Here is a 27,757-nt window from a genome sequence, read left to right on the forward strand (position 1 = left end):
GCTCTTATATTAACTGAGCAAAAACAATAAAAAGAGATTCTAAACAGGAAGAAATCCTGCTCAACTCATGAAAATTACACTACATAGGACTAACTATTACAACATAGACTTCTAACTATATTTTCCTTGGCATGTACACTTAATCATATTTCTGTACTTTTCAACTATTAGTATAAATCTCTTATTTAAGAAATCAGTAATCCTACCTTTAATAATAAATCTTTTTTTTTTTTTTTTTTTTTTAAAGTCTATTTGTGACAAATCCACATAGTGAGCTATGGTCTATACCCTTTCTGTCAAGGTGCATTTCTTATAATCTTTACATAACTGTGCAACTCTTTTCAGTCAAGCAAAGTATGTGCAATCCAAGTGTGTGTGTATATATATATATATATATTCATATATATCAAAAAGTTATCTTTCCTGAAAAGAATAAAGGAATAAAGCTACAGCCATATTTCACATACTACTTATACAACATAATGTTTGAATATATAATAAAATTACCAAACTGAAAATGCAGGATACTAATATTCCCAAAGTCCCACCCGAATTTTCAAAAGTTACAAAATCTGATGGAATTGGTACAACTGTAATAACAGCCGATTGTTTGGATAGAAGATGAACTGATACTGCATATGGGGAAGTAATAATTCACCCATTCAGCAAACTAGGAAGAGAAGTATCAATAAATAAAGACTAAAGACTGGATAAGACATTGTCACCACCCTCAAGGACCTGAAGCCTAGATAGTAACGAAGCAAGAAGGTATTAAATGCAGAGACAGGCACAAAGGAAGATGCAATCAACTCTATACTTCCATTAAAAACGGGGTGGTCGGCCGGGCGCGGTGGCTCAAGCCTGTAATCCCAGCACTTTGGGAGGCCGAGGCGGGTGGATCACGAGGTCAAGAGATCGAGACCATCCTGGTCAATATGGTGAAACCCCGTCTCTACTAAAAATACAAAAAAAATTGGCTGGGCATGGTGGCGCGTGCCTGTAATCCCAGCTACCCAGGAGGCTGAGGCAGGAGAATTGCCTGAACCCAGGAGACGGAGGTTGCGGTGAGCCGAGATCGCGCCATTGCACTCCAGCCTGGGTAACAAGAGCGAAAACTCCGTCTCAAAAAAAAAAAAAAAAAAAAAAAAAAGGGGGTGGTCTTCAAAGGCAGCGATGTTTGAGATGGATTGGAGGATGAGTAGGTAAGACCAGGGAGGGCATTCCAAGTAAAGGAAACAATATGTACAAACTAAAACAAGTCATAACAAACTGAATGCAGACATTAACAAGATTTGCAAAATGTAAAACAATGTTACTCACACTAATTACTTTTTTATTTTAGAAAATAAAGCTTTTTTTTTTTTAAAACAACAAATAACTAATTATGTTAAAATGTAATAGGTTTGCTATTAAGTATCAGTTGTTTTTTTTTTTTTTTTTGAGATAGAGTCTTGTTCTGTCACCCAGACTGGAGTGCGGTGGTATGATCTGGGCTCACTGCAACCTCCATCTCCCAGGTTCAAGCAATTCTCTGGCCTCACCCTCCCGAGTAGCTGGGATTACAGGTGCATACCCCTATGCCCGGCTAATTTTTGTATTTTTAGTAGAGGCGGGGTTTTATCATGTTGGCCAGGCTGGTCCTGAACTCGTGACCTCAAATGATCCACCTGCCTTGGCCTCCCAAAGTGCTGAGACTACAGGTGTGAGCCACTGTGTCCGGCCTCAGTTTTAATATCTAATGCAATAGACATAAGCCACACAAATAAAAATTCAGTTTTTATGTATGTAAAGGGGTCCTGACAGTTTAAAAAGTTTGAGAAGTGCTCCATTTGTTGACTCAGGTAAATGTTTATATTATGCTGTTCAATGAAAAAGGTTTTTATTCCTTTCCTGGTCTTTTTAAAATTATATATTTACACCTATGTATAGCTACTAAATTTTAACTAGGACTGTCTCCAGTACAAAAGAATTTTTCTCTCTTTTTTTGGCTTACCTCTGTGTTCAAAAAGCTATACAAGAAATATAAGTTTACTAGTATGATAAAGCAAATTAAAAATTTTTTAAATAAAAAAAGAAGCATGTCAACATTCCTCATCCTTTAATTTTTTTTAAAGATGAAAGAGGGAATAAAGGAAGATAAAGGCTACTGAGTGACATGAAAACTGAAAAAATCAGGTCAAGGAAGCCAAAGGACTGAACGAGGTAACGTTGTAAAAATCCTAAGGCAATAAAGAAAGCTTTCTAAAGTTCCTACTTGACCAAGACCTTTGACTTATTCACTTAATATCTCTATAGTACCTTATGTTTTAAAATATACCGATTAATTGGTTAAACAAGGAAATTATATGAAAGAAAAAGGTAAACTAAAAGCTCACTTCTATTTTCTAAGTTAAAAAGTAGGGCAAGGGAAGAAAGCCTAGTAGTATTATTTGAATTCGTGTTCAAGTGCTGAAAAAACTTAAGTATTCCTTGAGCATCTGAGAATATGAAGAACAGGAGAAATATCCAATTAGAGGAACCAAAACATCTCCCAGTTTTTAAATGGAAGTGGAGAGATCTGAAGGTATATACGATGGCAAGTGTGAAATACTTAATGAGTGGTTAAAAAGAATGTAGTTATCATTAGATGCCAACATGGGATCCTAAAACACATTGCCATGGCAAGAAATCCCATGTTATTTCCTGACAGTTACGAAAATAGTAAGTGCGGATCACCTGAGGTCAGGAGTTTGAGACCAGCCTAACATGGAGAAATCCTGTTTCTACTAAAAATACAAAAATTAGCCAGGTGTAGTGGTGGGTGCCTGTAATCCTAGCTACTAGAGTGGCTGGGGTGGAAGAATTGCTTGAACCCAGGAGGCAAAAAGTTGCAGTGAGCTGAGGCCACGCCACTGCACTCCAGCCTGGGCAACAAGAGCAAGACTTCGTCTCAAAAAATAAATAAATAAGTAAAATAAATAAAAAAGATGTCCTAAATTTCAATTTCTTCCCATTCTTCTTATCCTGTTATCTCTAAAAGGAGGAAATAATAATAAACCAATCCTTGCAAGATTCAAAATTTCACTTTCACATTACTTGTATCTGTACTGAAACTTTAAAAAAGTCATTTTACTGTCCCTAGAAATGGCTTAATTTTCTTAGATTTTCATATACCATATTTTAGCAAGAATCTTAAGAAAATATACTAAGGAATTTATAAAACTATGGTTTATTAAATAATCTTTTAATAACAGACCTCATACATTTCATCAACACTGCACCTATTCATAACTAGCTTTTTTTTTTTTTGAGACGGAGTTTCGCTCTTGTTACCCAGGGTGGAGTGCAATGGCGCGATCTCGGCTCACCGCAACCTCCACCTCCTGGGTTCAGGCAATTCTCCTGCCTCAGCCTCCTGAGTAGCTGGGATTACAGGCACGCGCCACCATGCCCAGCTAATTTTTTGTAGTTTTAGTAGAGACGGGGTTTCACCGTGTTGACCAGGATGGTCTCGATCACTTGACCTCGTGATCCACCCGCCTCGGACTCCCAAAGTGCTGGGATTACAGGCTTGAGCCACCGCGCCCGGCCCATAACTAGCTTTTATTTTTTATTTTGAGACCGAGTCTTGCTCTGTCACCCAGGCTGAAGTGTGGTGGTATGATCTTGGCTCACTGCAACTTCTGCCTCCTGGGTTCAAGCAATTCTCCTGGCCTAGCCTCCTGAGTAGCTGGGATTATAGGCGCCTGCCACCGTGCCTGGCTAGTTTTTTTATTTTTAGTAGAGATGGGGTTTCACCATGTTGGCCAGGCTGATCTCAAACTACTGACCTGCCTTGACCTCCCAAACTGCTGGGATCACCGGCGTGAGCCACCATCTGGGCCCAGCCACAACTAGTTTTTAAAATTATTTCCTTGGGCCAGGCACAGTGGCTCATGCCTGTAATCCTAGCACTTTGGGAGGCCAAGGTGGGTTAGGAGTTTGAGACCAGCCTAGCCAACATGGCAAAACCCTGTCTCTCCTAAAAATGCAAAAATTAGCTGGTTGTTGTAATCCCCACTTCTCCATCTCAAAAGAAAAAAAAAACATTTTTCCTTGATAATCGCATACAAAAGAACTTCAAGTTAAATATTTACCAACTGCAACTCTTTGTGAGCACTGGTGAATAATTCTAGACAGAAAAAGGAGAATTCTTTAGCTAGATAACATCCATATTCCACTTAACAGCAAGGCCTGGTCAGTTTATACCACCCCAATTGTGTATACTTTAGGAGCCAAATCTCTGCCAGCATGTCTCCCTGGTGAAAATTGTGCCCTTTTCCCCATATTTGCCTGTCTAAATCCTTCCCATCCTTTTAAGGTTGGGTGCTTCCAACCCAACCCAACCTTAAAAAGCATTCAGAGTGTATTTGAACACTTGTCATATCATCTAAAATATAAGTGCTATTGATAATTAGTTCTATAGATACTAGTCTGCCTCCAAAGACTCAAGTTTTTTTTTTTTGGGAGGGAAACTGCCTTGCTTTCCTTTCCTATAGATTTACAGGGTCTAGCAAATCAGTTTACACATAGCAGGCAATGTGTAAATGTTTACAAAATCCCTTTTGAATAAAATGATGCAAAGGAAATGTTCTCAGCTTTAAGGATTATTATGAGGTACTATGGCAAAATGGAAAGATACAGGCTGTGGATTGGACAGACCTGGTTTTGAATTTCAGACACTTAAAAATCTCTTTGAACAATCTCCTCTCCCTGAAGTGGGACAGTATGTACTCCTTAAAAATTGTTGTGAAGTGTTCAGGCTCTTTTAGAATTTGTGTAGCAGGTTTTCTGGTTTTCACCAGAAACCTTTTAAATTTTTAAAAATTGTTGTGAAAATTAAATAATAATATACAGTCAAGTCTTTGGCAGAACACTTATAATAGGAGAGGCTCAATAAATGTCAGCTACTATTAACTGGTCACAGCAAGATAACTGTTACTTTAAATTATAAACTGAGCAAACCCTTCAAATTACTATCAAATTACTACTTCAGAGAAAATAATTCTCTTTTTCTAGAAATCCTTTGGGTCCTAGCCACTTTATATTCTCTATCATTATCATCATAACAACCCCCATCAATAACTACAAAGGGTAGCAACTTCTTACTGACCAAAAAAGCTTTATGAAATGTCTGTTCCAATTTCTCTTTAAAGTAGTAACATATATTTCAAAGTTTTTTCAAGTTTCCTAAACAGGGTATGCTTTAAAAAAGCACAATAGTAGTAAACTGTGCCTCTGTAAATATTTACTTATTTTTACTCTAAACCATTTCAAAAGTATTCAAGAATAAATAGTTGCATTTATTTTCCTGAAAGATATATACAGGATGTTATTCTTATCCTGGTAAGAAAGTAAGTTCTCTTTGCATAAAATTCAAAGCTATTTCCTAAGGGAATTTTTCCCATTTGAAGATATTTCGGCTGTTACATCGAACTAAAAAACTTCTGTATAGCAAGGAGAAAATTAACAGAATGAGAAGACAACCCACTGACTGGGAGGAAATATTTGCAAACCACATATCTGATAAAGGGCTAATACCGAAAATATATAGGGAACTCAAAAGAGCTGAATAGCAAAAAAACAAATAACCCAATTTTAAAATGGGCAAAAGGTCTGCACACATTTATCAAAAGAGATACAAATGGGCAACAGATATATGAAAAAATCCTCAACATCTCTAATCAGGGAAATGTAAATTAAAACCACAGTGAGATATCACCTCATGCCTGTTAGAATGGCTGTTATCTAAAAGACAAATGATAACAAGTCTTGGGCCAGGATGAGGAGAAAAAGGAACCCTTCTATTTTGTTGGGAATGTAAATTAGTACAGCCATTTTGGAAAATATTAATAGCATGGAAGTTCCACAAAATACTAAAATTACCCTATGACTCAGAAATTCACTTCTGGACAGATAGCCAAAGGAACTGAAATTGGTACGTCAGAGAGATATCTGCATTCCCATGTTCATTTCAGCAGTATTCACAATAATCAAGATATGAAAGTATCAACCAATTCAACAGATGAATGGATAAAGAAAATGTGTTATATACACACAATGGAATACTCCACAGCCTTTAAAAAGAAGGAAATTCTGTCTTTTGCAACAACTAGGATGGACCTGAAAGATATCATGCTAAATGAAATAAGCCTGACACAGAAAGATGAAAACTGTATGATCTCACTATAAGATATGTGGAATCTAAAACCAATCTCAGAGAAATAGAATAGAATGGTGGTTACCAGAGGCTGCGGGGTCAGGGAAGGGATGGGGAGAGGAAAGACATCAAAGACAGCAATCAGAAGGTACAAAGTTACAGTTAGACTGGAAGAAAAAGTTCTAATGCTCTACTGCACTGCATGGTGACCACAGTTAATAATGTCTTGTTTACAGTACTGGTTTCACTAAATAAAAGTTACTGTTATCTATGTTTTTAAAAATTCAAAATAAGCTAAATATTATTTTCCCAGTTTAGGCCTGGAGACACCTATGTGTCTTAGAAATAAAATATGCACTTAGAAATAAAATTGTAGATGTATATGGTTTATTTTGATTTATCAACAGCAAGAGTAAGACTTGAAAAGCATAAAGATATGTCTTAAATTAGGATCAACGTTATAAAAAATAGATGGTGGCACTTCCAAATAATTTGCTTTACATTCACTCTTTCAAAAGCCATTTTGGTAGTCTTTAGAAATTGTTTTCTCTATTAGTAGCCAATTATGAGTTTTATTAGACACAGGTAGGTAGGGAAGCCAGGCAAGTTCGTTTTAAGTAGAACAATTTCCCTTTAAAACATTCTACAAACTTAAGGGAATAATTGCTTTTTTGGTTATGTCTTAAACACTTGACTATTTACTAAAGCAATTATGTACATCACACACACACATGGAGTGGCATACTTCAGGCTTCTAAGGCCTCTTTTGAACTAGGATTTGACACCCCGCCCCACCTCCCTTACCCACATCCTCCTGTCTCAGGCCTGCCTAGCTCAGTTTTAGCAAGAATCTGCCCACCCTTGATATCTGATCAAGTTCTTCATCCCTACCTTTGACATGTAAGTCTCTGACCTCCCTTCAGCAAGAATCCCCCTACCCTCATGTCTCTCCTTAATAATTTTCTCCCCCACTCTGCTTATTGGCTATATGTAAATACCCAGCTGTTTTTACTGTATTAGGAGTTGAGCCTGATTTGTTTTTGCCTTATTGTAATAGTTTTTCTTTTTTTTTAGATTAAGTCTTGCTCTGTCACCCAGGATGGAGTGCAGTGGTGTGATCTCGGCTCACTGCAACCTGCACCTCCTGGGTCCAAGCAATTCTCTCGCCTCAGCCTCCGAAGTGGCTGGGATTATTACAGGCATCCACCACCACGCCCTTCTAATTTTTGTATTTTTAGTAGAGGTGGGTTTCACCATGTTGGCCAGGCTGGTCTCGAATTCTTGACCCCAGGTGATCCGCCTGCCTTGGCTTTCCGAAGTGCTGGGATTACAGACATACCATACCCAGCCCTAACAGTCTTCTTTACTGTTTTAATAAGCATTAGAATAATTTTTACTTGAACTAGGAGTCATTGTATTTCATACCACTTAGTATAGTAATGTTTAAAAATGACATACTTGGCGGGAGGGGGGTTAAAAAAAAAAAGGAAAAAAAATGACATACTTAAGCATAAAATTTACAACATACAAGAATGTCAAATAGCAGCTCCTATTGTCTAGTTATCCCTTTCAGCCACTCCCTTTTAATTTACAACTTCTCTATATCCCATGTTAGAAATCATTCCTTAAGTTCTCATTCTGGTCTCTCCTAATATAAGGTATCCAGAATGTTGGTAAAAGATTGACAAGCATTCATCTTCTGTGTTTATTTAGAAGTTCAAAGTGATAAACCACAGTCATCAACTATTAAACTAAAAATTTTAAAGTACTGGCTCAATCTCAGTGAAGATTAAAAAGTTAAGTCTTATCCTAAATGCAAAATAGCACTGATATATATACATATGAAGGAAAGGGCCCTATTTAGTTTAATTTGCATATCTACCTAAATGTCTAGATCAAGAACTACAGAAATATAAAAATCTGAGGTAAAATGCCCAAACTAGGAAAAGAAGGTTAAAATGCATGAAAATATCCCATAAGCAACTTGTTTAGGAGCTTAAATATGCTTTTAAAAATGCCCACAAGGTTAAAAAATTAGGGAAAAGCCTCTTTGAACCTATTCTGGTCTGAGGGCTGCCCGAAAATAAAATAAATTAGGAAAAAAAGACCAAGAACATTGAGGTTCACATATTAGCAAGCAATGATGCAGATGTCAAGTTTGAAACGGTAAAATTTGGCAGTGAGGACACATGATAGATGGAAAAAGCAGGAGTGGGAAACAAGAATGATTCTGTCTTTAAGATCTGGTAGGTATCTGGCATGTTATGACATTCTAACTTAAAGAATATCTTTTTACCAATTTTTTTTCCTCAAAATCACTGAGAGTCAGATACGGTTTCACATGCCAGCTTTACTGCTACATTGCTTGGGTATTAGTTTCTCCATTTGTGATTATAAAACCTACTCATACCTAGGACTGTTTTAAGAACCCAATGAGGTACCATGAGATGGACTCCCATATAGGAGATACTTAATTTTTTTTCCCTAAGCAAATGCCTAAATGTCACTGGATTCTGAGTTACGTTATCTTTAAAAAAAAAAAAAAAAGTTCAGCTCTTTGTGTTTAACAATTTGTTCATTCAAACCACAAAACAATTCATTTGGTCTCAGGCACTGAGGTGAATACTAAAGATAAAGACAAAGAGTAGAACTGTCAAAAAAGTAAGCCAACAGATTATCTTTTGCCTTAAATCAGTGGTTCTGGACCTTGTCTACACATTAGAATAGTCTGGGAAGATTTAAATATACTGATATATGGGTTCCACCTGCAGAAATTCTGATGTAATAGATCTGGGGTGGGGCTTGGGCATCAGTTTAAAAGCTTCCTCAGGTGATTCTAACGTGCTGCCAAAGTTGAGAGTCACCATCTTCAGCTAATATAAAGTGCAAATCATTCTGGTGGATACAAACAACATAGATGAATATAAAATATCGTAAGAACCTTACTATATATTACTGTTAACAAAACAATTTGTACAAATAATAGCTGTCAGTAAAGATGTGCCAACATTTAAAACTAACTATAATTCAGGCTGGGCATGGTAGGCTCATGCTTGTAATCCCAGCACTTTGGGAGGCCAAGGCAGGCAGGTCGCTTGAGCCCAGCCTGGGCACACAGTGATATCTCATCTCAAAAAATAAGAAATAAAATAATCAGCTGGGGCTGGGTGCAGTGGCTCATGCCTGTAATCCCAGGAGTTTGAGACCAGCCTGGGCACAGAGTGATTATCTTATCTAAAAAAATAAAAATTTTTTTTTTTTAAGATAGGGTTTCACCGGCGGGGTGCGGTGGCTCACGCCTGTAATCCCAGTACTTTGAGAAGCCAAGGCGGGTGGATCACGAGGTCAAGAGATCGAGACCATCCTGGTCAACATGGTGAAACCCCATCTCTACTAAAAATACAAAAAATCAGCTGGGCATGGGGGCGCATGCCTGTAATCCCAGTTACTCAGGAGGCTGAGGCAGGAGAATTGCCTGAACCCAGGAGGCGGAGGTTGCGGTGAGCCGAGATCGTGCCACTGCACTCCAGCCTGGGTAACAAGAGTGAAACTCCGTCTGAAAAAAAAAAAAAAAAAAAAAAAAGATAGGGTTTCACCATGTTGGCCAGGCTGGTCTCGAACTCCTGACCTCTAGTGATCCGCCCACCTCGGCCTCCCAAAGTGCTAGGATTACAGGCGTGAGCCACCACGCCCAGCCAAAAAAAAAAATTGTTTTAATTAGCTGCATGCCTTCAGTCCCAGCTACTCAGTAGGTAGGCTAAGGTGGGAGGATGGCTTAAGCCCAGGAGACAGAGGTTGCAGTGAGCCAAGATCCCACCACTGAACTCCAGCCTGGGTGTCAAAGTGAGATCCTGTCTCAAAAATAAAAACTACTAGACGGGCGCGGTGGCTCAAGCCTGTAATCCCAGCACTTTGGGAGGCCGAGGCGGGTGGATCACGAGGTCAAGAGATCGAGACCATCCTGGTCAACATGGTGAAACCCCGTCTCTACTAAAAATACAAAAAATTAGCTGGGCCTGGTGGCGCATGCCTGTGATCCCAGCTACTCAGGAGGCTGAGGTAGGAGAATTGCCTGAACCCAGGAGACGGAGGTTGTGGTGAGCCGAGATCGCGCCATTGCGCTCCAGCCTGGGTACCAAGAGCGAGACTCAGTCTCAAAAAAAAAAAAAAAAAAAAAAATAAAAAAAAATAAAATAAAATAAATAAAATAAATAAAAAACTACTATAATTCAAATCAGCAAAATTGCCAAAGCAGTAGCACAGATTACACAAGGCTCAGAACTTAAGAGCAAGGAGATGGATATTGAACTGGGTTGGTGAAAGACAACTACAAAGAAAAGGAGAAGCTGGGCTCTGCCAAGTGCTTTAGATGGGGTGGAAGGGAGGGCACAATGAGTGAGGGAATAAAACAAAAAAGATAGTGGGAAAACACCCTTTTGTTTGGTAAAACAGAGGAAATAATATAAGAGAAGGATGAAGTAAGTCAGATAGCAGTAATGATGCTAATATCAAATCTGGTTTTATTCTGTACGTCATAGGCAGTGGTCACTTGCTGAAGCTTTCTGAAGACAAAGCTCCATTAATACAAATCTAGGCCAGGCAAGGTGGCTCACGCCTGTAATCCCAGCACTTTGGGAGATGAAGGCAGGCAAATTAGAAGGTCAGGAGTTCCAAGACCAGCCTGGACAACACAGTGAAACCCTATCTCTACTAAAAATACAAAAATTAGCTGGGCATGGTGGCACGTGCCTGTAGTCTCAGCTACTCGAGAGGCTGAGGCAGGAGAATCGCTTAAACACAGGAGGTGGAGGTTGCAGTGAGCCAAGATTGCGTCACTGAACTCTAGCTTGGGCAACAGAGACTTTGTCAGAATGAATGAATGGATAAATAAATAAATAAAATCTATCAGTAATACAGAAGTACTGGAGTCCTCAATATGGCCTCACAAAATTTGGAAATCAGACCGCCCTATGAGAGTTGACAACAAAATCAAGAAAGATGCTATCAAAGCAAGATTCATTCACTCAGCAAATATCAGAAGACCCACTACATTTTAGGCAATGGTGACTCACTAGCATACTGTCTTCATGGAGTTTACATTGCAGTGGGTAAAGAAAATAGAGAAGATTAAGTAAGTAAAATACTACCTAGCAAGTGATAAATGCTAAGGAGAAAAAAGGCAAAGAAAGGGACATGAAATGTTAGAATTTGGAATTGGACAGAATAACCAGAGGAGGCTTCATTAAGGAGGTGACTTCTGGTTAAGTATCTAAAGTGAGGAATACAGAAGGAAGAGAACTCCAGAAAAAAGAACAAATGCAAAGATTCTTCAGTGAGAATATGTGATTGGAACAGAGAAGACTAGGAGAAGAACAAGCAGGAGATAAAGTAAGAGATCTTCTCCTGGTGGCTTTGAGTAAAAAAAAATAATAAGAGATAAGTGGCAAAGAGGTAACATCCCAGAACATAGTGACTTGTCAGAAGAAGATGGGAAGCCATGAGAGGGCTTTGAGCAGAAAAGTCACATATTCTGACCTACATTTTAACCAGATCACTCTGGATGCTTCACTGAGGATAGACTGCTGGGAAGAAGCAACGGCAGAAGCAGGGAAACCAGAAAAAATAGTATGGTAATAATCTAGAGGTCATAGTGGTTTCTTCCAGAGTGGTTGGAATAAGGGTGTGGTAAGAAATAGTCAAATTCTGGGTTTAAAGACAAATCCTACAGGATTTGCCAGTGGACTATATGTGGATTGTGAGAGAAATAAGAGTCAAAGATAATGCTCATGTTTTTGACCTGTGCAACTCAAGAATGGAAGTGTCATTAACTAAGGAGGACAGACTGAAGGAGAAGCTGTGGCATGCAAATTTTTGACACATAACCAGCCCTCCAAAACTCTCCTGCTAGTAACGTGACAACGAATGAACCTATCTAGAGAAAAAAATGTCCACTGCTGTTAAACAAAGACCTGACTTGGTTTTAGTGTTGGGTATATATGCCTATTATGAAAGAAAATGCCATCAATATTTTAGATTATCTAGTTAATTTCCTTTCTTCTAATTCCATGCTCCATTAAAACATTCTAACTTGATTTCCCTTGTTCCTGACCTATCTGAAAAAAAGAATCTAGTTCCTTCTATATGCATTGTTATTCCACTTTTATACATTAGTTTCATAAGCCTAGCTAAAATGAGTTTATCCCCGAGAGAGACTTGGGTTTAGTATCCTGATCAATCAGGCTTCTGAGCTAAATAAGCAAAGGACTAAGATTTGAACCACAGCAAGTTCGCTAAGATAATGGTTCTCAAGTATCCCAATAATTATTGAGAGGCTTATTACAATTATTTTATGACCACTGGTTCCAAAAAATTCTGATTCAGTACACATAGGGTAGAACTCAGAAATCTGCTTTTGAAAGAAAGAGATTCTACTGTAGGCAAGGATCTTCTAAGATACTGTCATACTGTAAAGTTTCTCCCTGACCTTTTCACGGGGACTTTTAATGATCTCTAAATTTCTAGAGCCATGTTTTTCAACGTGTGTTTAATAACACAGCATAAATACTAGAATTCTGCATGGCATACTTAAGCTCAAAAGGGCACTAAGCAACTTCCTTTTGTTTTTAAGACAGAGTCTTACACTGTCACCCAGGCCAGACTGGAGTTCAATGGGGTGATCTCGGCTCACTGCAACCTCCTACTATCAGATTCAAATGATTTCACCCAAGTAGCTGGGACTACAGGCGTGTGCCATTATGCCTGGCTAATTTTTGTATTTTTTGTAGAGGTGGGGTTTCACTACGTTGTTCAGGCTGTCTTGAACTCCTGGGCTCAAGCAATCTGCCTGCCTTGGCCTCCCAAAGTGCTGGGATTACAGCCACGAACCATGGCACTGGGCCATTCAGCAACAATTATAATGCAGTCAAGACCAGAGAACACCAATGTTTCAGTGTCTATAAAAGCATCCAGGTTACTACATCATTAACTAGGTTGCTGTTTAGGGCTATGTCATTATTTCATCAAAACTGCTTACTATCTTACTATATACTCAAAGGAATCAAAATGGGTAAGAGCGTAGGCTCTGACAGCAGACAACAGAATTGTATCCACTCTGCCATTTACTAGTTCTGGACACTTGGTCATATATTTTAACCTGAAATGTGCCTGTGCCTTAGTTTACTCTACTGTAAAATGGGTATAAGTATCTGCCGTATAAGGATGTTGTGAGATAAATGCATGGTTAATACATAAAGTAGCTAGCACAAAATAAGCACTTAAATGTCATCCAAATATAAAACAAAGAATCCATAAGGCAAAGTTCTCTCACCATCTTCCTTTGGTGCAGTCTGGCATTACGCTGTTTTCTTGTTTACACGGTATGTTATACCATGACCTATACTCAACAGAACATTCCATCATTGTTCCATTTCACCAACACTGCCTTAACAATCTGTATGTGCAGTTGTAGCAAAGATAAATTTTATACACTGCTCAAAATTTCATAATACATTGTAACTGTGAAGAATTTAAAATAAACCAGGAAGGACGTAGAGAAAAAGAAGAGGCTTGAGGCAGAGATAATTAAAAATGTTGTTAAAAATAAGTGAAGCAAGGCAGGGCACAGTGGCTCATGCCTGTAATTCCAGCGCTTTGGGAGGCAGAGGCAGGTGGATCACTTGAGGTCAGAAGTTCGAGACCAGACTGGCCAACATGGAGAAACCCTGTCTCTACTAAAAATACAAAAAAATTAGCAGGGCCTTGTGGTGGTTGCCTGTAATCCCAGCTTGAACCCAGGAGTTGGAGATTGCAGTGAGTCAAGATGGTACCACTGCACTCCAGCCTGGGCGACAGACTGAAACTCCGTCTCAAAAAAACAAAAACAAAAAAAACACAAGAATTCAAACATTAAAAAAGGTCATGAATGAAAATAATGGTAGAAGGAATGTGGACAGGTTAAGGTATTATTAAGTGAAAAGTGTATTTGTTTGTATATGCATAGAATTAGAAAAGATATTGGCAATTAGAAAGGAATTGGTAATATTGGCTGGGTGGATAGAAAACAGGGGCAGGCCTTTTCTACCATTTTAATTTAATTTTTGGGGAGGTACAGGTAGAGATCGGGATCTTGCTGTGTTGCCCAAGCTAGTCTCAAACTTCTGGGCACAAGTGATTGACACGCCTCAGCCTCCCAAAATATCGGATTACAGGCTGGCAGCCACCTTGGCTAGGGTTGGGCTCTCATTTGTCAAGCAGGTTCAGGTTCAATTCTACCCCTTTGAGACGTGGAGTTGATAAGGACCTTCCTCTAGGTGTAATGAGAAGGTCCACTCCACCAATCTCAACTACTCAGCTATTGTGGACATAAGGCGCACATGCAGCACAATGACTCCGAGCCCTGTGTGGAAATGCTGTTCAGTGATACTGTGTAGATATCACCTCATTATGTGCTGCACCCATCTTACCACTCTGGAACTGCCTTTGCCTCCCACATTGAGGCCAGAGATGTGGCAAGGAGCAAGAGTGTGCTGGTACTGAGAAATGACAGTGCCAAAAAGACCAACAAGCTGATTGTAGCATGGACTAGAACACTTATCTAAAAACAGCTTGACTTAATTATTCAAATCACTATCTGGAGGGCCACAGTCTAAGGCCCTCCAAATGCTTAGCAAGACCAAGATATCGTAATTAGGAAGCTAACTTATGGGGGTGGGAGGCTGAAAGCCCTGTGACCACAATGTTTCTGGGTCAAGGCAAGACTGGGGAGGTGTCTGGGTGAACCTAAATTTATTTCACTTTCTTATGTCAATCACTGCTTACCCCTTCCAATATGTCTTCTCCCACTGCTCACTCGAGGTACCTCTTACCCTTATTTACCAAATCCAGTTGGAAAGAATACTGTCAGAGTGAGTGCTGTTTTCTCCATCCTCATCTTTCTATCTCAGTAGCATCTGCTACTCTTTTAATTCATGCCTGCCTAGGAAACATTTTCCCTCTTGGGTCCTTTTCCTTTAAAACACACACTTATTTTAATCTGATCACTTAAAGGAGAGTACTTCCAGCAGGTGAAGGAAATACTTTCATTAGGGGCTTTGCAAGGGTCCAAATATATATACATCATCATTTTGGTAACCATAAGGCTTTGCAGTTTATGGCATCTATTAGGAAGATGCTCCCAGTGGGGTCAAATATTCTCAGCAGTGGCATGGCAGAGCACCAATGATGGTAGCAGATGCTCAGATACAAGGAATGCACAGAGACACCCAAACTGTGGACGTACTCTTGGAACACAAGAAACACCCAGAGACTAACAGAAATAATTGTGAGGGAACGGGTGTTTTATAGGAGATGGAGTGTGAACTGGTGAGATATGAGAATTAATGAAGTTGTGTTCTCTTTCATACCATTATGCTGTGCCTACACTGTGTGCTTGGCACTATGCTAGGCATTAGATAAAAAAGACATGGTTTCATTTACCAAAGAACTCACAGTCTTGTTATCACGACAAATATAGGAAAGCAGACAATAACTAGAACCTCCTGGAACATTTTAGTGTTTCAATTTTTAAAACTGAGATTTTTCATTTGAGTTTGAAAAAGTTAATTAAGAAGTTTTCTTGGGCTGGTTTGATCTGATTACCCAACTACCTCCCTATTTTAGATGGAAATTGAGGCCCACCCATAGAGGTTAAGTAATATTTCCAAAATCAGTCACAGGTGGCTAGAAGCACGACAGGAAAAGGCCAAATCTAACACTCAAAATTACTCTTTTCCATTACATCATAATGTCTCATTTATAAGCCACTAAATGAATGCCTCTACTCTGGTTTTTCATTCATAGCTATATGGAAAAGAACAGTATAGTGAAAAAAGCATGGCTACATAATCAGAGCAACCTCGTATCTGAATTTTCTGACAAATTTACACTACTTTGTTTAGCATTAAGCCTGGTTGTAATAAAACAGCTAAGTGTTCTGGAAGAAATTATGATAAATCAATACTACTAACAAAAGACTGGATATGTGAGTTTGCACCTGCTTATTAGGCTTTATCCCTGTCCCAGGATTTGTTAACAGATTATATCAACATCTCTCAGCAAAGCTAACTGAAAAGTGACGACGAAAGAATGACAGTATTAACACTAATTGATGTCTTGTTAGAAAACAGCCATACCAAACAACCTTTAGGACTTACTTTATCCTACAAATGTAACTAGTAAATTAAGAAGGTAATACAAAATCAAGGAAATCCAGTTTAAAAGTATAAATATTTTTCATGTGCTCTAACACAGCCCTCACATTTCATCTATTCACATTTTCTACAGCTCTGCTAAATAATTTTGATAAACCTGTTTCTCAAAAATGCCTTAAAACTGCTACCACTGTCTAAACTGAAAGCATACAGTTTTTCTTAATACTGAATACTTTATCTTATTATTGAGAGCATTGTCTAAACTGAAAGCCTAACTTCTCAATTACTATATTTTTGAAACTGCACACAAATATTATACTAGTTAGGCTGAAGGGAAAAAATATGCCAATCACACTTTTTGCAGCCCTAAAATTCTCTCTGCTTTTAGGTTTTATGAATGTTGAATCATGAAATAAAGGAAACAGACAATGAAAGACAATGAAAAGAACCCAAAGAAGTAGTTCATCTCCTATTTCAGGCTTCCTAATTATGGTGTCTTGGTCTTGCTAAGCATGTAACTAAAAAGCTCAAGTTCATTTTCAGAAACTGTGAACTCAAAGATAGAACTAAAACGTTTATTACACGTTCAACTTCCTGTTTTATTTAGACAGCTCATCATGACCATTTCAGGTAACAAAACCCAACTTCCTCTTTATAAAGTGATTTAAAAAAAAAAACTTCAGCAGTTATGAGAATGGATGATTTTACTAGCTTTTACAAAAATATAAGGAAATTAGAGTCCATTCATTATCACCAACTTTTCTAAAGGCTTACTGCCTTTAGAAAATGTAACAAAGATAAAATGCAATATTGACATATATTTGGCAACAAAAGGAGTATGCTAGAAGAGGAAACTGGTCACAGACCTGTTATTACCAAACCAAGACTAGACCTGCACCGTAGCTCACGTCTGTAATCCCTGCACTTTGGGAGGCTGAAGCGGGAGGATCATGAGGTCAGGAGTTTGAGATCAGCCTGGCCAACATAGTGAAATCCCATCTCTACTAAAAATACAAAAATTAGCTGGACATGGTGGCAGGCACCTGTAATCCCAGCTACTCCGGAGGCTGTGGCAGGAGAATCTTTTGAACCCAGGAGGCAGAGGTCGCAAGGAGCTGAGACCACGCCACTGCACTCCAGCCCAGCTGACAGTATGAGACTCTGTCTCAAAACAAAACAACCCAAGACTATTAATGTTATTAATTAAAACACTGTCAGTATCTAAAGGCATCTTAATTGGCACTTTAAAAAATATATTTTCCCAAGTTTAATTAAAGGCATTCTAACCCGGTATCAAAGACAAAAATCCAACAACACTGGTCAATGTGTACCACGTAGGCACAATAAACTGAAAAGTTTATTATTCAAATTATTTGTGAAATTTTGGCTGGGTGCAATGGCTTAAGCCTGCAATCCCAGCACTTTAGGTGGCTGAGGCGGATGGATCGCTTGAGCTGAAGAGTTGGAGACCAGCCTGGGCAACAAAAGGAAACTCAGTCTCTACAAGAAATACAAAAATTAAATGGGCATGGTGGTGCAAGCCTGTAATTCCAGCTCCTGGGGAGGCTGAGGCAGGAGAATCGCTTGAACGCGGGAGGCAGAAGTGGCAGCAAGCCAAGATTGCCCTATTGCACTCCAACCTGGGCGACAGAGCAACACTTTATCTCAAAAAAAAAAAAAAAAAAAAAAACAAACCTGTGAAATTTTATTGTAACAGTATTTTTGCTTACTTTTATTTGAATCATTAACTATTTCCTTTAGAACAATTTATTATAATTTCCAGCATAAGCTCATATATAAATGTCTTTGTTTTTGTCCTAAATCTTAAACATTTATGAAGATGTTTCCAAATAAGAGAAAATCTAATGCTGCTGTTGTTCGATGGCTTGTTAAGCATTTCAAAATGGCATGCTATATGTAACTATATCAAGTTATTCTGTACAGAGGTCTTACGGATCTTAACAGTCCCCTCCCCATTCCAATTTCTTATTTAAAAAGACCCAGGTAGATTTACAGAGTACTCAAGGGGGCACATTTTCTAATAGCCACAGTGGGAGACAAATGTCATAATTCCTGTGCAATAAATTGTCTTGTGAGATCCACTCTAAGTTCTATGTGCCCTAAAATCATGTACTTACTGAAAAGCCTGACAAACTGTTATGAAACTGTGCAACTGTCAGAAGAAAAGTGAGTCCACCTAACTTAGAATGTGCTTTTGTATTTAAGACAATTTTCAAGAAATAAGTATACAAATTGCACACTGACAAATTCACCTATCAAAGACTCCACAGTGGAGCATCAAAGAAGGGAGGATGCTTTGTCCAGACTTGAATGTGTTAACATGAGGTTTATTATGTGTTAACAGAAAACCTTTCTGGAGGTGAAGAAAATCCATCAGCTATTCTAGATTTGTTAACAAGAAACAAAATTTTCAAATATTATCGTGAAAAGGATGTGTCTACAGGGAAAGACTGGTGTTCAAATTCTGAAGCAAAGTCCCTGGGGCTCACAGATTACAGCGCATCAGTCAGGCGACAGTATGTGAGAAAAAGTAGTAGATGTGTAGCGAGGTGGACATTTGGGACCTCTCTCTGTCGAGGAGTCGTGACAGCAAAATCACTTCCTGAGGAAGGAGGAGCAAAAGGGAAGTTAAGAGGCCGTCCTGATCAGGAAGTGACTCGCCCTAAACTAACCCCACTTATATCTACAAATGGGGGGATGGGATGAGCCCCATCTGCTAAAGGCGGTAAAATAACTGCTTTTCGGTGTGTCGCAACATAACCTTCACCCCTCTCAAAATTACAGAAAAAAGTCCACAGTGACCACCCAGTAAAGGAAACGTCTGTTCCCTTGCAGAGAGGCCCCTGGGCTGTGCCTTAGGCCCGGGAGGAAAGGAGAATCGAGGAACGAGGAACTGGGGCCACCGTGAGGCAGAGGAAAGCCCCGTAAGAGGGAAGCGTCCCGACTGCGGAGAGCGTATGTCAGTATGGGCCAAGAAGTTTCTTTTTCCTGGAGATACTGCCAGGCTCCCAACGCAGCCCGGCCGGGCCCCTGTTCCCTGTCGGGGGAGGAGGTAAGAGAAAGAGGCGGACACCCCTTACCTTCTCCTCATCCGACACACGATCATCGAAGTCGGCCATCTTGGGCTGTTCTGGCCCAGCCCGGCTGCGGGCGCGAGGCAGGCCGGGAAGGAAGCCGAGTGATGGAATCACCGCGGGGGCCGTCGGAAGGACCCGCCCGGAAACGCCGACTGAGAGGGCGCCATGTCAGTTATGCGCGGGGGTGACGTCTCTTAGCGCCAGCGCCCTAGGAAGTCGGCTTTGCCTTCGGTGATTTGAAGTCTAATATCTTTCTCATTTCTCATCCATCTAATGGGCACTGGCAGCGTGTTTCGATTTTTCTTGGCTCCTGGCCTCCATCCAAGTAGCTATTGCTACTCCTATGTTTTTCTGGTACCCGTTTATCTTCATGACAGCCGAGTCCAAAGCGCTAAGAGCTGCTCGGCCGCTGGAACGATCCGTGGCTTTTCCAACCCCGGGGGGGGGCAGGGGTGTGAAAGGTGACGCTCATCTCGCTTGGAAGCAGTAACACTTCACTTTGGGGTCACATCTCAGTCCAGTCCTCCAAAACAGGCATTGCTGTCCGCCCCTTCCCTGCCCCACGAAGGAATAGGTAGCCCCAATGTTGGGACACGCTCCTCCACCTTCGAAATCTTCTCGGTCCCGGTTCCCCAGGACTCAGCCTTCAGAGAGACCAACTGAAGGTCCGCCACTATCCCAGGATTCCCGACTCCCTGTTTCCTGTCCTCCCCTCCCAGCTCCCGCGGTAGCGGCAAGATGGCGGACCGTGGCTGTTTGGCGGAAGCCGAGGCTGCTGGAGAGTCTCCTGCACTTGTGCTCGGCGTAAACCCGATTCTGGGCTGGAGGGAGCGACTGAGGGCCGGACTGGCGGGGACTGGGGCCTCGTTGTGGTTCGTGGCGGGACTGGGACTGCTTTACGCTCTGAGGATCCCTTTGAGGCTGTGTGAGAATTTGGCAGCGGGTGAGAGGACCAGACCTTCTGGGACAGGGCTGGGGGCCAGGAAAGGTATTGTGGGCAAGAGCCAAAGGGCAGAGATTCTCCGTAGTTGTAACTCTGAGGAGTCGATGATGCGTGACCAAGTGCGTTCTTTTTCTTTTGGGCTGCAACCTTGCAGTTGATTGTCAAACCTGCTGCCGCTACCGGCTCCTCCCTAGAACTCTTAAGGTCCGCCCTCTCTCTTATGTCCTCGTTTTTTTTCGTGGAAAAGCCACCTGACAAACTATAAGTTTCAGGTATTTGGACAGAAGAGTGCATTCTCAGATTAGGATACATAATTTATATACACCCCCACCACTGGTAGGATCCCTTAAAAGTCATTACTTTGAGTCTCCCACCGCCCAGCTGAGAGAACTCATACCCAGACGAGGAAAATGAGCACATCTGTAGTTTAAAGATTTCAAAGAAAGAAAATGGCATGATTTTAATTGATCGTTCTCTTGTTTTAAAATAGTTCTGTTAAGAAATAGTTTTCGTGATATTTTTGTCTGTTCTTTTAGGCTTATCTTGACTAATAAAATAGTACAGGAAATGAGACAGCACCACAAACACCAGTGGGTTTGCTAGTTCTTTCAACATCTGTAGAGCACTTGCTATGTAGTCTTTGCTGAAAATACAAAGAATGTAAGAAGTGATGATCCTGATGGATTCTTATATACTGTACTATTCTTTAGTTGTAGATAAGATGAAGTGTTGAGGGCCCAGGCCCTCTTACCATGTGATTATATATCACTCAAGGTCTGAGCAGCAACCTCAGAACAAGATGGAAGTATTTCTGTTACCTGATTCAGTACAGTGGTTGGTTTTTCTGTAGCAAAAGGCAGCAAATGTCCCCTTTCCTGTTCCAGAGATGACATGAAAGACTGTGAGGTAATGTTCGGAAATATTTTGGCTTTTTTAGAGGATAGGTATGATTAAGGTCAGATATAACTTGCACAATAAAATAAGCTAAACTGAGGCCGGGCACGGTGGCTCACGCCTATAATCCAAGCACTTTGGAGGCCAAGGCGGTTGGATCACTTGAGGTCGGGAGTTCAAGACCAGCCTGACCAACATGGTGAAACCCCGTCTTTAAAAAAAAAAAAAAAAAAAAAGCTAAACTGAAGTGCTAGTTTGGCATCTCTGTAACAGGTGAAGTGCATAACAGTGGTTAATAATCACAGTGTTACTGATTGATTTGTCATTTATTTTTCTACATGTTAACCATTACATTTAATAAAAATAGTTGATTATAGATTTTTTTTTCTTTCTTTCTTTTAGCTTTTCTTTTTTTTTTTTTTTTTTAAGACAGTCTCCCTCTGTCACCCAGGCTGGAGTTCAATGGCAAGATCACTGCAGCCTTGAACTCTTTTGCTCAAGCAATCCTCCAGCCTCAGCCTCCCAAGCAGCTAAGACTACAGGCCATGCACCACCACGGCTGGCTGAGTTTTATATTTTGTATAGAGATTGGGTCTCTTTTATTTGCCCAGGCTGGTCTTGAACTCCTGACTACAAGTGATCCACCTACCTTACCCTCCCAAAACTCTGAGATTATGGGAGTGAGCCATCTTAGCTGGCCAGATTTTTATTTCTTTCTAAAACCCACAGTATTTATGAGAGAATTATTTGAAGTGAAAAATCTGCTCCAGGATTTCAGTAAGTCAGAGAGATTTCTGTTTGTTGTTTTTCTCTTTGAGCCATTTTGCCTCTCTAGCTGACATACCAAATATACACACTGTCCCTCTAATTTGAGACTGTGGTTTTGTATCTTACCAAAATAATTATGGAGTAGTTTTGAACCTCCTTTGTAAAAGCATGTTTGTTTAGCTTCTTATTTTTACAGACTTGCAAAAGTTCTTGTCTAAATTATGACTTATAAGTGCTTTAGTTTTAGTCTCTCTGTTTTTTTTTTTTTTTTGAGATGGAATTTCGCTATTTTTGCCCAGGCTGGAGTGCAATGGCTTACTGCAACCTCCACTTCCCAAGTTCAAGCGATTCTCCTGCCTCTGCCTCCTGAGTAACTTGAATTACAGGCATGTGCCATCATGCCCAGCAAATTTTTTTTGTATTTTTAGTAGAGACAGGGTTTCTCCATGTTGGTCAGGCTGGTCTTGAACTCTCAACCTCAGGTGATCCGCCTGCCTCGGCCTCCCAAAGTGCTGGGATTACAGGAGTGAGCCACAGCTCCCGGTCAGTTTTACTCTCAAAAGCAAGTTAAATTACCTTATTTGATTTGTTGCAAATATTACTAATATGTATAAGCCATTATGTATAATATATACAAATTAAAACTTTTTAAGTGAATTTCACACTAGGTATTAATACTACTTAAGTGCACATTTGTAACCTAAGCACTTTAAATTTGCATTTTTAAAAACTTTAATTCTTGTTCTTTTGACAGTGACTGTGTTTTTAAGTTCACTGACACCCAAATTCTATGTGGCACTTACAGGGACATCTTCATTGATATCAGGATTAATATTTGTAAGTACTTTCTATTTCCTTCCTTCATGTTTTGGTATTTATCTAAAGATCCTTTATATGGTTATAATAATTATAAATTGTAATTACCTATTGATCAGCATTTCCAAAACGTATTCAGCATTTGAAAAGAGTTACCTATTCAAACAAGTCTGGGGAACACTGCATCTCCCAATCCACATTTAGAGATTGACAGTATTTATTTACATATTAAAGGTTTATTGTAAACTCTAGTCAGGGAGGGCTTGGGGTGTGTTGGAAATAAATGCCTGCAGAGCCCAAGTTGGTAACAAAAATGAGTGAGATTGAAAGACTTTAAGAATTAAATTCTTGTTTCCTTAAGGACTGGGTAACCTGAACAGTGCATGCCCCTTCTAAAAAAGGCTAAAGCTAATTGTTGCCATATAAACTTGTGTCTAGTATTACCAGTTCTTCCAATTTTTCAGGTGATTTAAAAAGAACCCAGATAGGCTGGGCACTGTGGCTCATGCCTATAATCCCAGCACTTTGGGAGCCCGAAGTAGGCCAGGAGTTTAAGAACAGCCTGGCCAACATGGTGAAACCCTGTCTACTAAAATACAAAAATTGATTGGGTTTGGTGGCGGGTGCGTGTAGTCTCAGCTACTCAGGAGACTGAGGCACAGGAATTGCTTGAACGCAGGAGGCAGAGGTTACAGTGAGCCACGATCATGCCACTGCACTTCAGACTGGGCGTCAGAGAGAAACCATTTCTCAAAAATGAATAAATGAATAAATCAATAAATAGAACCTGGATATACAGTTTTTATATAAAATTTGCTCATCGAAAAAAATTAAGATGGAGTCTCACTATGTTGCCGAGGCTGGAGTGCAGTAGCTATTCACAGGCACCATTAAAGCACACTGTAGCCTTAACTCCTGGGCTCAAGCCATCCTCTCATCTCAGCCTCCCCAGTAGCTGGGATTACAGGTGTGTGCCACCATGTCTGACCACAGTATTTTAATATTGGCAACATTGGGCAGACTAAAATTTGTGTGTTATGCATTCAACCGATAGTTTTTCCAAGGCCCAGTTTCCTCATCTGTTAACTGAGGTTAATAACAGCATGAACTTTATAGGATTATGAAGACTAATCAGATGTTATGAAAGTTTATAACATGGTAGCTGCTTCAGAGTGTGCACTTAATGAATTTTGGCTACTATTATTCTGAGAATTCTCACAATTAAGAAACTTGTTTGGCCTGACAGACTGGTTCATCCCTATAATCCTAGAACTTTCGGTGACCAAGGTGGACTGATGATTCAAGCCCAGGAGTTTGAGACCAGCCTGAGGAACATGGAAAAACCCTGTCTCTACAAAAAAATACAAAAATTTGCTGGTGCATGGCATGCACCTATAGTCCCAGCTACTGGAGAGGCTGAGGTGGGAGGATCACTTGAACCCTGAAGGGAGAGGTTGCAGTGAGCCAAGATGGCACCATTGCACTACAGAGCAAGACTATCTCAAAACAACAACCACCACCAAAAAAAACCAAAACTGTTTAACTTTTATTCAACTTTTCCTTTAAGAAGATATTTTTAATTAAAAAAAAAAATTAAAGACTGGGCATGGTAGCTCATGCCTGTAATCCCAGCACTTTGGTAGGTTGAGGCAGGCAGATCACTTGAGGTTGAGAGTTCAAAACCAGCCTGACCAAGATGGAGAAACCTCGTCTCTAGTAAAAATACAAAAAAAATTAACTGGGTATGGTGGCGCATGCCTGTAATCCCAGCTACTCAGGAGGCTGAGGCAAGAGAATCCCTTGAGCTGGGAAGGCGGAGGTTGCAATGAGCCAAGATTGTGCCACTGCACTCCAGCTTAGACAACAAGAGCAAAACTCTGTCTCAAAAAAAATAAATAAATAAAACATTTTTTTTATAATCCGTATTAATATCCCTAGGATGTAGTGTTTCCTAATGTACGCTTTGGAACAATACTGCTGCAAATAAAAATCTTAAGAAGTTTTATTGCATGCATAGCCAATGGGTTTTTCTCTTCTTTTTACATTTTTATTTATTTTTTGTAAAGACAAAGTCACTATGTTGTTCAAACACCTAGGCACAAGCAATCCACCCTCCTCGGCCTCCCAAAGTGCTAAGGTTACAGGCTTGTACCAACACACTCAGCCTGTTCCTTTTTTTTTAATCTCTAGGTGGTGCTCTCCAGCTATAATAGAAATAGCAGTTGTATTGGATCTATTTTTTTTTAGTAGGGACTAATACAGACCATTTTGTTAAAGTGAAATGCCAAACAAGAACGAGATTTTTCTCTTGGCTTAAAAAATAGAAGCTATTGAGGAATTCAGGATTAAAACTACATGTTAATATAAGCGTCATAATTTAACATGAGCATATTTTAGCATATTTAGTCAATAACATAGAAAAGTCAATTAGTAAAGACAGTAAACTATCTTTTGGCTAGCCACCATGGCTCATGCCTATAATCTCAACACTTTGGGAGGTTGGGGTGGGAGAATCCCTTAACGACAGAAGTTTGAGATGAGCTTGGGCAACAGTGAGACCCTGTTTCTATGTAATATAGTTTATTTTTATTATTTTTATTTTTTAAGAAACTGTCATTAAACAGCTGATGTAGTGGAAAAGGCACTCATTTGGGAACCAAAAGATAACATTTTAATCTTGACTCTGCCACTTACTAGCTGATAACTTAGGGCAAGCTACATAAACTATCTAAACCATAATTTCCTCATTTATAAGAGGGGGATAGCTTACTTATATAAATGATGTCTAAAACCTTTTAAAAAACGTTTTGTGGCCAGGTGTGGTGTCTCGTGCCTGTAATATCAACACTTTGGGAGGCTGAGGCAGGATGATTGCATGTGGCCAGGAATTCAAGACCAGCCTGGCCAAATGAGCAAGATCTTGTCTCTGTACAAAATTTAAAAATTAGCACATTGTGTCAGTGCACTCCTGTAGTCCCAGCTACTTCAGAGACTGAGGTGGCAGGATTGCTTGAGCCCAGAAAATCAAGGCTGCAATGAGCTGTGATCATGCCACTGCACTCTAACCTGGGCAGCAGAGTGGACCCGGTCTCAAACAGAACAACAACAACAACAAAAACTCAACAAAACATTTTGTTGCACCTTATAAAGCAGCATTTTAAATATACAAAAGTTAGGAAATTCAAGTAACATTTTAAAGGTTAAACTGTATCATTACTTTTGCAATATTGATGGGTTTTTATTAGCAAAGGTTGTGTTTATGATTTCTTTTACCACCTGAATTTAACAAACTTGTATAGACATACAATCACATATACGTATATAGTGAGATATATTTGCGAATCAGTTTAGTGTAACAGTTGGAAGCTCTGAAGTCAGGCAAACCTCAATAAGAATCCTAGCTCTGCCACTTGCCAGTGATGTGAAGTAAAGCTAGGTATTTAAATTTGGAATGTGTGTCATCATCTCTAAAATCAGTTTTTGTGAAAATTAAATGATATAATACATGTCGAGGACTTGGCATAATGCATGACTCATAGAAAGCTTTTGGTAAGTATTTGCAGTTATTGTTATCATTGTTTGTTTGTGTTAAAAAGTTGACTTAAAAGTTGAAAAAGCCACTAATTTCATACGCGTTTGTTAGAAAACCCACTGCACTTTGTATAGTGAAGGGAAGTGTGTTATTGTTACCCTTGACAGTATTTATCTTTCTTTCTTTCTTTTTTTTTTTTTTTTTGAGATAGGGTTTTATCCTGTCACCCAGGTTAGAGTACAGTGGTACAGTCACCGCTCCCTGAAGCCTCAACCTGCTGACCTCAAGTGATCTTCCCACCTTAGCCTTAGCTGGGACTATAGACACACATCCTCACATTTGGTTCATTTTTTTATGTTTTGTAGAGATGGGGTCTCACTATGTTGTCCAGGATAGTCTCAAACTACTGGCCTCATGTGATCCTCCCACCACGGCCTCTCAAAGTGTTGGGATTATAGGCGTGAGCCACCATGCCTGGCCCTATCCAGTTTTCTTAACCAAGATTTCAATATGAACCTTGTCTTTTCTGTCACATGAACAATTTCTGCTTGTGTAAAGAAGTTTTATCTCAGCTGTTAGTAAAACATATGGTAGAAGTCAAATCATGGCCTCATTTGGTGATAATTACTTCTTGCTAACTTAGTAAGCATGAGCAGAAAGAAGCCATTTTATATTAAGCATAAAACATTGGTGACGTGATAGAAAAAAGTGCTACACCTTGATTTTCTCACACTTTTCTATAAACGTTGTGGCATTTAGTCAGTGGGCCACAATATGACTATACTTTTGGTACCTATGTAGCATAATTGTTCTTTATTTACTGAAGCAAAAAATGTTCCTACAGATTTGAAAACTCTGATTTTTTGTGATGTGTTCTGTTTGTGATCATAGTAAAATAGTTTTCAAAAATATCAAAACCTGGCTAGTTATGGTAGCTCACACTTACAATCTTACCATTTTGTGAGGCTAAGGAGGGCAGAGCCCTTGAGCCCAGGAGTTTGAGACCAGCCAGGGTGACATGGTGAACCCTTGTCTTGACAAAAAATACAAAAATTAGCTGGGTGTATGCTTGTAGTTCTAGCTGCTAGGGAGGCTGAGGTGGGATGATCACCTGAGCCCAGGGAGGTCAAGACTGCAGTGAGCTGTGATCATGCCACTGCATTCCAGCCTGGCAACAGAGTGAGATCCTACCTCAAAAATATGTAAATAAGAAACAAAAAGATTAAAATCTCTTAGTTGTGGATATGCTTTGTTTATTCTTTACATACACTAATACATTTATCTACTACATTTGGCAGAAGACTAGTCTGTCAGTTGACCTTTTTTTTTTTTTTTTTTTTT

At 39.6% G+C, this 27,757-nt stretch overlaps 2 protein-coding genes and 1 non-coding gene across 14 annotated transcripts in view; 2 read left to right on the forward strand and 1 right to left on the reverse strand.

The window, feature by feature from the left end:
• Positions 1–19,692, reverse strand: part of CAPZA1 (capping actin protein of muscle Z-line subunit alpha 1) — a 48,655-nt gene extending 28,963 nt beyond the window's left edge. Inside the window, exon 1 of the mRNA XM_032249753.1 lies at positions 19,467–19,692. Within this exon, the coding sequence (XP_032105644.1) occupies positions 19,467–19,505 (39 nt within the window). The 5' untranslated portion in view covers positions 19,506–19,692. The remainder of the gene's footprint in view (positions 1–19,466) is intronic.
• Positions 4,771–4,831, forward strand: LOC116531238. The gene has a single exon (XR_004260327.1). It is a non-coding gene; the product is annotated as a U7 small nuclear RNA (small nuclear RNA).
• A 304-nt stretch (positions 19,693–19,996) lies between the features above and the next one.
• Positions 19,997–27,757, forward strand: part of ST7L (suppression of tumorigenicity 7 like) — a 135,614-nt gene continuing 127,853 nt past the window's right edge. For 5 of the 12 annotated variants that reach the window (XR_004260264.1, XR_004260263.1, XR_004260266.1 and 2 more), the window contains exons 1-2: positions 20,142–20,406; positions 22,823–22,905. Coding sequence is in view for 6 of the 12 variants with exons in the window: in XM_032249751.1 (XP_032105642.1) it covers positions 20,202–20,406; positions 22,823–22,905 (288 nt within the window). In the remaining 6 variants the exon portion in view is untranslated. Of the gene's footprint in view, positions 20,407–21,180; positions 21,313–22,822; positions 22,906–27,757 lie in introns of all 12 variants that reach the window. The other 7 variants (XM_032249744.1, XM_032249749.1, XM_032249745.1 and 4 more) reach the window with 5 other exon arrangements.

The sequence above is a fragment of the Sapajus apella genome, unplaced genomic scaffold (assembly GCF_009761245.1).
Source record: "Sapajus apella isolate SASKATOON/1434 unplaced genomic scaffold, GSC_monkey_1.0 scaffold69, whole genome shotgun sequence".
NCBI lineage: Eukaryota > Metazoa > Chordata > Mammalia > Primates > Cebidae > Sapajus > Sapajus apella.